Genomic DNA, 11,379 nt, shown 5'->3' with positions numbered 1-11,379 from the left:
ATTCCGCTTTCAGATGATGTACACATCTCAATTTCAAAAAACTGGCCCTTATGACTGGTTTTGTGGTCTAGAGTTACATTTGTCAAATGTAGATAATTGAGTTAGTTCTTCATATGACAGTGTGTTAAATATGCATTTTATCGATAGCAGTTTTGTAAACATTAATGAATTTAATACATTTTGACATTTAGTATTGCAGTTTTATATATAGTTTTAGAATTATATAAAGGCTTGCAATTGGATTGCATTTACTGGACTGCATCATGCCTCTAAAAAGTCTGTACTCACACCTTTTGCAAGAATTGTTTAAACTGTACACTTTATTGAAATAGAAAAAAAGACGCTATGTAATTGCATTTTCCTCCAAATATTTATTAACAACTGTTAAGGAACTGTAATTGCTGAAAATATGCAAAATAAATGTATAAGTGTAGTTCTAAGGGCAATGTGTCAAAAGGTTTTTAAACTTCTCAGAAGCCAAACTCAGTTTATTCATTGTGAAACTATTTGCATTAACAAAAGGAAATGACAACACTAACAAAAGTGTGACTTTAGCTGTCACGTACACGTACAAGAAACTATTTTCCTTAAGCTGTTACACAACACGGTCAGCCAAGATCTTGAGGTAGTTGTAGCTTTACAACTGTTTCATATCAGAAACTGCATTAGAAAGTGCAGTAAAATGCATTTATTTTTGTGCTAGATGGAGGTGCTCAACTCAACCAGCAGCTATGATGACAACTATTCATATCCGTATGAAGAGTTAATCATAATGTGTGAGGTCGACGACTTTGAAATAACCACTGGTGTGTGCTACGCCACAATCTTTTTCCTCAGCATCCTTGGAAATGGCTTCCTTGTGTTTGCACTCACCTGCTACGAAGACCTGAAAAGGGCCACCAACCTTTTCATGTTCTGTTTGGCTCTTTTTGACCTTGTGTTCACACTGACGTTGCCTTTCTGGTGCGTGGAGCTTCTTCATCACTGGGTTTTCGGTGACATCACCTGCAAGATCATTACCGCCGCCTATTTTATTGGCATCTACGGAAGCCTTTTTCTTCTCACAGCCATGACGCTCGACCGGTTTGTTGTGGTTGTGGTCAGAAGCTACTGGCTGACACAGAGTCGAAGACTCAAATGTGCAAAAGTTGCCTGTGTTGGCGCCTGGATCATCAGCTTGATTGCTTGCCTGAGAGATTCAATTGCTGCAAATGCAGAAGAGAGACATATCAAGACATACGCTTGTAAAAGCAGCAGTCAGGATGATGACAAATTCAGATATTATGCACAGCTCATTCTGCCGTTCCTCCAGGATTCATCCGTACACGAATGAAGGAGTTTATGAAAACTGTGAAGTGCAACAAACAATGTCACAGAGTTGAGCACACTGAAAACAATGTAAATTTTGAAATATTTTTATTATTTGATATAACAACTTTCTATTCAAATATATTTAAAAATGTATTTCATCTCTGTGATCAAAGCTAAATTTTCAGCATCATTACTCCAGTCTTCAGTGTCACATGATCCTTCAGAAATTATTCTAATATGCTGATTTGCTGCTCAAGAAACATTATTATTATTATAAGTATTTAAAACAGTTGAGTACATTTTTTTTCAGGGTTCTTTGCTGAATAGAAAGATCCAAAGATCAGCATTTCTCTGAAATAAAAAGCTTTTGTAACATTATACACTATACCATTCAAAAGCTTGGAGTCAGTATATATATATATTTATAGATATATATATACAGTAGTTAACATTTGAAGTAGATCAAAAAAGTTAATCAAAGTTGTCCTAAGACAAGACCGGGTATTGTTTTGGTTTTAGGACAACTTTGATGAAAGGTTTTGATCCACTTCAAATGTTGACTACTGTATGTATGTGTGTGTGTATATATATATATATATTAGGGGTGTAAGGATACACAGATGTCACGGTTCGGTACGTACCTTGGTTCAAGGGTCACGATTCGATACGATTTTGGTACAACAGAAAAAAGAAAAAAAAAAAATCTACTATGCTAGGTTTAAGGTTTTAAACAGACAGTACTACAACTTATAATTGTTTGGACCTACATGTGAAAATATTAAAAATTATATCAAATTAATGTCATATATAGGCTAAAAAATCTGCAGTAAATATACATTCAAGGAATAAATACTTGAAATATATATAATTTAGTTAACTGATAGACAAGGGGAAAAAACTTGCAACATGTAAAGTAGCCTATATTTGCTGAGTTTCAGTTCAGTTTTATGACAGAAAAGAAAACTCAAATGGCAGAAAGCGACATTCTATTTGTTTTTAAAGTTGCTGGTATGAGGAAAGTTGAAGTAATCGCGCCGGCGCCCACAAACACAAAACATATCATATATTTCACATATATTTTTGGACAAACTATATCAGTATGTTCGAAATACCACAGTTCTGTTCATAACGTATATTAAAAGAAGAAGATAGCAGAAAGAAAACGAAAGTATAGTTTTAAAGTGGCTTATTGGAACACTAGTGCGCAAACTTTTTTCCTCATGCCAAGCTAACATGGTTGTCAGTCAGCATTAAAAGGTATAAATGCTGCTTTTTGCAGTGCAAATGTTTGTGATAAAAATAGTAATAATAATAACAATACGTTTCGTCAGTTATTTTACGTACAGATCGCTGCATTTCTTATTGATTTATTCCCATTCGAAATCGGATATACAGATGAAGTAGCACAGAAGTTTACATTTGTTTTAATGCATTATTGAGAGAGCCATTGCGTGTGAATAAGTGTTGTACTTGTTAAATCACGCTTTTGAAAAGAAAGAACAAACTAATTCACTGAAAACTATACTTTTCTGTTCATGTCCATTGCCGTCATCCTAGTTTTCACATTCTTTCTGATTTGAGTGATCCATCTCTATCAAGCTAGTTAAACAGGCTATGTTTAACGCGTGAATTCTTGCTTTATATGCAGTTATATTATGGGTCGTTGTCATGAATTGTACTCGTGATAGAGCGGTAGTGGAGCGCTCTCGGAGTGAGTAAAAACCACAACGCTCTGCTTTTAAAATTTCCGCTCCTCACTCCACTAAAAATCACACCCCTCCACTCCGCTCACATACTCTGGTACGAATACATGTATCGTTACACCCCTAATATATACACACACACCAAGGATGCTTTAAATTGATCAAAAGTGATGATAAAGACATTTATAATGTTACAAAAGATTTCTATTTCGGATAAATGCTGTTCTTCTGTACTTTCTATTCCTCAAAGAAATCTGAAAAAAATTCTACTCAGCTGTTTTCAACATAATAATAATAATAATAATAATAATAATAAATGTTTTTTGAGCAGCAAATCATAATGTTAGAATGATGGAGTAATGATGCTAAAAATTCAGCTTTGAAATCACAGGAATAAATTACATTTTAAAATATATTCAAACAGAAAGCAGTTATTTTAAATAGCAAAATTATTCTGTAATTTTAATGTTTTTTTTTTTTTTTTTTTTTTTTTTTTTTTTTGTACCTTGGATCAAATAAATGCAGACCTGGTGAGCAGCAGAAACTCAAAACATTTGACTGGTAGTGTACACACAGACAGAGAGAGATATTGATATATGTATATAGTTTCTAACGCTTGGGAGTAAAACTTCAGCTTTGCTGTTAAAGAAGATATGAGTTCATGTGTTTATTTCTTATATTACATATTTCTTTCCTTTTGTCTTTGCTTCTGGGTATGTATACATGCATTTCTGTGTTCTGATCTTTTAAAAATTAAAAAAGAAAAAACCTGTCATTATTTGTAGTCTCTGGAAAACGCGATAGCATTTGTCCAAATTAATCATGTATCAATTTCGGAATGCGTGTTTAAGTTTGTATTTTTTCCTAAAATCAGTGTTTACTTTCTGTTCCTTACACAAAACTTGCATGACTTCAGAAGATTTGGAATTTAGTCATATATGTCAATTTTACAATGTTTTTTTTTTTTTTTTTTTTTTCCATTGTATGGAAAAACATATACACTTCTAAAAATAAAGCTTCTTTATTGGCATCTATGGTTTCATGAAGAACCTTTAACATCCATGGAATTTTTCCATTCCACAAAAGATTCTTGATAGTGGAAAAATGTTCTTTAGATTGTTCAAATGTTCTCCACACTCTTTCAAGATCTTTCAAGAACTGTTCACTAAGCATTTTTGGGGGGAACCAAAAATGGTTCTTCAATTGCATTGCTATAAAAACTCACTTTTGGAACCTTTTTATTTTACTTTTGAATTTTAAAAGTGGACTTGACTAATTGCAAACATTTTATGTTTTCTGATCTTTATGCTAAATTTTTTTTAAGAGACAGTGCCTGAGGTCTTCAATTCCAGCTATGATTATAACTACACATATGAGGATTATTCTTTGGTTATATTAGACGAGGATAATTTTTCGTTTAATATAATCAACGCTATTTGCTACAGTCTCATCATCTGCATTAGTCTACCGGGAAACAGCTTTCTGCTTTGGGTGGTCTTGAAGAAAGTGGGTTTGAGCAGCTCCGCTGATTGTTTGCTTTTCCATCTGACAGTTTCTGACCTCATCTTCACCCTCACGTTGGTTCCCTGGACCGCCTATCATATTTGGGGATGGATTTTTGGACATCTCGCCTGTAAGTTGTTCACCTGGTGCATCTATTTGGGCCTGTACAGCTGATGTTCCTCACGGTCATGACAGTCCATCGATATGTGGCGGTGGTGTATCCGGTATTTGTTTCATCCGTAGGGAATCGTAGCAGACTTTACAAGCACATCTCGTCTGCTGTGGCTTGGTTGATCTCTGTGGGCTTCAGTCTGTCTGAAATGGTCTTCTCTGAAACGGTGGATGATCCTGATGGTGTATTTTGCGTCCCTAACTATAGCCCAGTGTTTATGGAGTTGTTCGAATATTTCACTAAGATATTTCTCTTTTTTCTGCTGCCATTTTTGGTTATTGTGTTCTGCCACACACGGATGGGATTTACCATCCTTCAGAGTCGCATCCGAAGCAGGAATCACGCCGTGTGCATCCTAAGTATCGTTGTGGGATTCTTCATCTGCTGGGCACCGTTTAACATCTTCCTTTTTCTGGTGTCCTTGAGGTCTTTGAGTGTTTTTGCATTCGAAGAAACCATTTGGGAGATCGCATACTGCGTCACTCACATTCTGGCGTATTCCCACTGCTGTCTGAATCCGCTAGTCCACATCTACGGAGGGAAGAAGTTCAGGAATTACATGCCGTGAAGCAGAGGTTTCCCGTTGGTCCTCGTAGAGGGTCAGTACACAAACGTTCGGCAACCCCAGCAGCTTATCGGGCCAGGTTCATCTTTGATTGTGTCAAAGATCAAGTGTCATGATGTCATTATGTTGCGACTCCAGAGTGAATCACGTGATGTTTACAGCGCAGATGATTGGCTCAAAAATGATAAAAAATATTAAAACTTTAAATGCAAACCAAAAATGTAAAAAAAAAAAAAAATGTGCCAAATTTTTCAAAATTAATCTAAATGGCATTCATGTTCAGTTTAGGTGGTGTAACTATTAAGTAAAAAGTAATACATTTTCCTGAACACATGAATACTTGCACACCTTTATAACTATTTCCAACAATATTTTTCAAAATATTTCTCATGTTTTTTACATTAAAAAGTCTGAAATTATATATGTAAGAGTTCATTTGCAAAAACTTTTTTTTAAACGTTTTATAAAATGTTAAAAAATCATTTGTTTTTTAAAATTTTGCATTCCAAGTAATATCAATCAAACTGCAGTTAGGTTGTTTTGATTAAATAATAATAACTCAAAACAGAAAAAATACAACACAACACAATAAAACATGATAATACAATAAAAAACATTATTTATGAATGAACTATGAAATGAACTATATATCAAAATATATAGGCCTATATAAATATACTGATTAAAAACAGCCTTTTTATTACTATAAAAAATATTATACCAAACATCTTTTTTTTTTTTTTTAAATGTATACACCACCTAGCTTTAAGTAACTGAAAACATGTTTATTATAAAAGTGTACTGAGCTAATTGTCTGTATGGGTGTATTGAAAGTATTTTTGAATAACTTAATAGATCTAGAAAATGTTTTGAAAAAGTGTTGAATTACAGTTTTGTAATGTAATGTGCGTGTGCTTGAGGTTGTTAAGTTAAGTGAGGAGAAGTGCTCATCTACAAGACTGTATTGTAATGAGTCATGAAAAATCCTAAATGAGGAACAGAGACAAAAAAAGCAGACGAAAAGCCAAGTGTGATAGCAGAATGCTCAGAAGGATTTTTCCACTGTGCAGTAAATAAATAAATAAACAAACAAATAAATTTTTGTTAGTAGGCTTGCTTGCAAATAAGCTTCAGGATGAATAATTCCGCCAATGTCCAGTAGGTGTCAGTAGTGATCAAGAAGTGAGACATTTATAATCTTTTATAGCGCTTCGAATTATATTCTTCAGATGTCATTTTTATTAAAGTGATGTTTTGTTCAAGACTATTTGGATTCACAAGACTTTAGTTCTTTGTTTTCTTTTTTCTTGAAATGTAATATTGCAAAAAAAAAAAAAAAAAAAAAAAAAACTTGGAAGTATTGAACAAAAAGCTAAATAAAAACACTATAAAAATAGTTTGTTAAACTACTTGTGCACTAAATATGAAGTCATAGGATGGATTCTGATTTGTCTTTCATACAGTTATTCTCTGAAAATCTCACCTTAAAAATCCTGCATAGTTACCATTTGCTTTAACTGTATAAACTTTGGGGGCAAACAGTTTGGTCATTGTTGCATAAAATTGCACTTCCATAATGTATCTAAAGTGCTCTTTTTTCACGCACTAAATGTGTATTCTTTAGTACTTCTTAAAAAAAATCTTAAGAACATAAATGAACTCAAATGTACTATTTTGAGACACCATGAATATGAACTAAAATGTACCACAAAAGCCTGGACCACAAAACCAGTCTTAAGTAGCATTGGTATATTTGTAGCAATAGCCAAAAATACATTGTATGGGTCAAAATGATCGATTTTTCTTTTATGCCAAAAATCATTAGGATATTAAGTAAAGATCATATTCCATGAAGATATTTTGTACATTTCCTACAGTAAATATATCCAAACGTAATTTTTGATTAGTAATATGCATCATTAAGAACTTCATTTGGACAACTTTAAAACCGATTTTCTCAATATTTAATTTTTTTTGCACCCTCAGATTCCAGATTTTATCTGTATCTTGGTAAAATATTGTCCTATCATAACAAACCATACATCGATGGAAAGCTTATCTATTCAGCTTTCAGATGATGTATAAAATTTTCCTTTATGACTGGTTTTGTGGTCCTGGGTCACATTTGTGAAATGTAGATAATCGAGTTAGTTCTTCATACGACAGCGTGTTAAATATGCATTTTATCGATAGCAGTTTTGTAAACATTAATGGATTTAATACATTTTGACATTTAGTATTGCAGTTTTATATATAGTTTTAGAATAATATAAAGGCTTGCAATTGAATTGCATTTACTGGACTGCATCATGCCTCTAAAAAGTCTGTACTCTTTTGCAAGAATTGTTTAAACTGCACACTTTATTGAAATGGGAAAAAGAAGCAATGCAATTGCATTTTCCTCCAAATATTTATTAACAACTGTTAAGGAACTGTAATTGCTGAAAATATGCAAAATAAATGTATAAGTGTAATTCTAAGGGCAATGTGTCGAAAGGTTTTTAAACTTCTCAGAAGCCAAACTCAGTTTATTCATTGTGAAACTATTTGCATTAACAAAAGGAAATGACAACACTAACAAAAGTGTGACTTCAGCTGTCACGTACACGTATGAGAAACTATTTTCCTTAAGCTGTTATACAACACGGTCAGCCAAGATCTTGAGGTAGGCATTTCATGCTCTTTCATTCTTGCTATACTGTACTCTACCAAAGATGCAACAGTTGTATAGCTTTACGACCGTTTATATATCAGAAACTGAATTAGAAAGTGCAGTAAAATGCAATTATTTTTGTGCTAGATGGAGGTGCTCAACTCAACCAGCAGCAATGATGACAGCTACTCATATGTGTATGGTGATGATTTAATCATAATGTGTGAGGCCGACGACTATAAAATAACCACCGGCGTGTGCTACGCCATGATCTTCTTCCTCAGCATCCTTGGAAATGGCTTCCTTGTGTTTGCGCTCACCTGCTATGAAGACCTGAAAAGGGCCACCAACCTTTTCATGTTCTGTTTGGCTCTTTTTGACCTTGTGTTCACACTGACGTTGCCTTTCTGGTGCGTGGAGCTTCTTCATCACTGGGTTTTTGGTGACATCGCCTGCAAGATAATTACCGCTGCCTATTTTGTTGGCATCTACGGAAGCCTTATCCTCCTCACAGCCATGACGCTCGACCGGTTTGTTGTGGTTGTGGTCAGAAGCCACCGGCTGACATGGAGTCGAAGACTCAAATGTGCAAAAGTTGCCTGTGTTGGCGCCTGGATCATCAGCTTGATTGCTTGCCTAAAAGATTCAATTGCTGCAAATGCAGAAGACGTATATATCGAGACATACGCTTGTAAAAGCAGCACTCAGGATGATGACAAAGTCGGATATTATGCACAGCTCATTCTGCTGTTCCTTGTACCATTTACCATCATTGTTTTTTGTTACACCAAAATCATTTTGACCCTCATGGCAACGTCGACCAGGCAGAAATACAGGACTGTGATTCTGGTGCTGTGCGTTGTTGTAGCTTTCTTCATATGCTGGGGGCCATATCATATCATCATTGTGTTGATGTCCATCTACGAGTTTGATCCCTGCAAACATGAACAGCTGCATGCTGCATTTATCGTCTGCAGGATTCTGGCATTTTCTCACTGCTGCATGAACCCGGCACTGTATATTGTCAGAGGGAAGTACAGAAACCTCTTGTCAAGCTTTTTGTTCTGCTCGCCTGAACTCAGGCAGTCGGAGCTCTACAGGGGACCGACGGATCCGAGCGACTCCGGGACTCATCCAGACACGAATGAAGTAGTAGTTTATGAAAACTGTGAAGTGCAACAAACAATGTCACAGCTTAACACACTGAAAACAATGTAAAATTGTGAAATATTTTTATTATTTTAATATAGCTGTTTTCTATTCAAATATGTTTAAAAACGTATTTCATTCCTGTGATCAAAGCTAAATTTTCAGCATCATTACTCCAGTCTTCAGTGTCACATGATCCTTCAGAAATTATTTTAATATGCTGATTTGCTGTTCAAGAAACATGTTTCACAATTATTATTATATTTATATATACTTATATATATAAGTATTTAAAACAGTTGAGTACATTTTTTTCAGGATTCTTTGATGAATAGAAAGATCCAAAGACCAGCATTTCTCTGAAATAAAAAGCTTTCATAACATTATACACTATATCAGTATATATATATACAGTAGTCAACATTTGAAGTAGATCAAAAAAGTTAATCAAAGTTGTCCTAAGACAAGAACGGGTATTGTTTTGGTTTTAGGAAAGGTTGTGATCCACTTCAAATGTTGACTACTGTATGTGTATGTATGTATATATATATATATATATATATACACACACAGGCATATGAATCTGTTCTATGGTTTTATTCACATAAGTGGTTTTCTGAATGTTTATTTATAAATAAATACATACATACATACATACATACAGGTTACAAGTACCAAGCAAAAAGTAATCAGTGGTTTTCCTTAAAATATAAATACTCAAATGGCGTAATAATTATTAAAAAAAAAAAAAAAATTTTTGCTAATATATTATGAGTAATATCAATGAATAATAAATTCCGTTTGACAATCTGAATTAAGTCAAATAATAAAGTCAAAATATATAGGCCTATATAAATATACTGTTTAAAAACCTTGAGACACAGCCTTTTTATTATTATAAAAGATGTATACCAAACAACATCATTTTTGTCCAAGACATTCTAGATTTTTTTACTGTATAGTCACACCACCTACATATTTTTGCCTTTAAACATATATAGCCCCCAAACTATCAAATGACTTAGCCTTAAATAACTGAAAACATGTTTATTATAAAAGTGTACTGAGCTAATTGTCTGTATGGGTGTATTGAATGTATTTTTGAATAACTTAATAGATCTAGAAAATGTTTTGAAAAAGTGTTGAAGTACATGTATTACAGTTTTGTAATGTAATGTGCGTGTGCTTGAGGTTGTTAAGTTAAGTGAGGAGAAGTGCTCATCTACAAGACTGTATTGTAATGAGTCATGGAAAAATCCTAAAAGAGGAACAGAGACAGAGAGAAAAAAAGCAGACGAAAAGCCAAGTGTGATAGCAGAATGCTCACAAGGAATTTTCCACTGTGCAGTAAAAAAAAAAAAACAAACAAATAAATAAATAAATAGTTGTTAGTAGGCCTCAGTCTTGTTTGCAAATAAGCTTCAGGATGAGTAATTCCACCAATGTCCAGTAGGTGTCAGTAGTGATCAAGAAGTGAGACATTTATAATCTTTTATAGCGCTTCGAATTATACTCTTCGAATGTCATTTTTATTAAAGTGATGTTTTGTCCAAGACCATTTGGATTCACAACACTTTAGTTCTTTGTTTTCTTTTTTCCTTAAATGTAATGTTGCAAAAATATTAAAAGTATTGAACAAAAAGCTTAATAAAAACACCATAAAAATAGTGTGTTAAGCTACTTAATATGAAGTCATATGATAGATTCTGATTTGTCTTTCATACAGTTATTCTCTGAAAATCTCACCTTAAAAATCCTGCATAGTTACCATTTGCTTTAATTGTATAAACTTTGGGGGCAAACAGTTTGGTCATTGTTGCACAAAATTGCACTTCCATAATGTATCTAAAGTGCTCTTTTTTCACGCACTAAATGTGTATTCTTCAGTACTTCTTAAAAAAATCCTAAGAACATAAATGAACTCAAATGTACTATTTTGGGACACCATGAATATGAACTAAAATGGACCACAAAAGCCTGGACCACAAAACCAGTCTTAAGTAGCATTGGTATATTTGTAGCAATAGCCAAAAATACATTGTATGGGTCAGTGTCGTTTATGCCAAAAATCGTTAGGATATTAAGCAAAGATCATATTCCATGAAGATATTTTGTACATTTCCTACAGTAAATATATCCAAACTTAATTTTTGATTAGTAATATGCATTGCTAAGAATGTGGTCAACTCAACCTCAGTATTCTGAATTTTTTGCACCCTCAGATTCATTTTCAAATAACTGTATCTCGGCCAAATATTTTCCTATCCTGACAAACTAACCATGTTTATTCAGCTTTCAGATGATGTATAAAACTCAACTTTAA

At 33.6% G+C, this 11,379-nt stretch overlaps 2 protein-coding genes and 1 pseudogene across 3 annotated transcripts; all 3 read left to right on the top strand.

Annotated features, from left to right (window-relative positions):
- Positions 1 to 606: 606 nt before the first annotated feature.
- Positions 607 to 10,704, top strand: LOC127175428 (chemokine XC receptor 1-like). 2 transcript variants are annotated; one of them, XM_051126494.1, is made up of 2 exons: positions 607 to 625; positions 8,055 to 10,704. In XM_051126494.1, the coding sequence occupies exon 2, from the start codon at positions 8,055 to 8,057 to the stop codon at positions 9,123 to 9,125; it is 1,071 nt and encodes a 356-aa protein (XP_050982451.1). In that variant the 5' UTR covers positions 607 to 625; the 3' UTR covers positions 9,126 to 10,704. The 2 variants fall into 2 exon arrangements, with proteins under 2 accessions (XP_050982451.1, XP_050982442.1); XM_051126485.1 differs by lacking the exon at positions 607 to 625 and adding an exon at positions 7,807 to 7,919.
- LOC127182006 (C-X-C chemokine receptor type 6-like) lies at positions 704 to 1,333 on the top strand. The gene has a single exon (XM_051137080.1). It carries the CDS (start codon positions 704 to 706, stop codon positions 1,331 to 1,333), a length of 630 nt encoding a protein of 209 aa, XP_050993037.1.
- Positions 2,980 to 5,452, top strand: LOC127182000 (chemokine XC receptor 1-like; annotated as a pseudogene).
- Positions 10,705 to 11,379: the final 675 nt, after the last annotated feature.

The sequence above is a fragment of the Labeo rohita genome, chromosome 2 (genome assembly GCF_022985175.1).
Source record: "Labeo rohita strain BAU-BD-2019 chromosome 2, IGBB_LRoh.1.0, whole genome shotgun sequence".
Lineage (NCBI taxonomy): Eukaryota > Metazoa > Chordata > Actinopteri > Cypriniformes > Cyprinidae > Labeo > Labeo rohita.
The sequence above is the reverse complement of the archived record's forward strand: the minus strand, read 5'-3'. Positions and strand labels throughout refer to the sequence as shown.

Excerpts from the sequence above, each read along its gene's own strand:
- LOC127182006 (XM_051137080.1), top strand. The coding sequence starts at position 704 with ATGGAGGTGCTCAACTCAACCAGCAGCTATGATGACAACTATTCATAT.
- LOC127175428 (XM_051126494.1), top strand. The coding sequence starts at position 8,055 with ATGGAGGTGCTCAACTCAACCAGCAGCAATGATGACAGCTACTCATAT.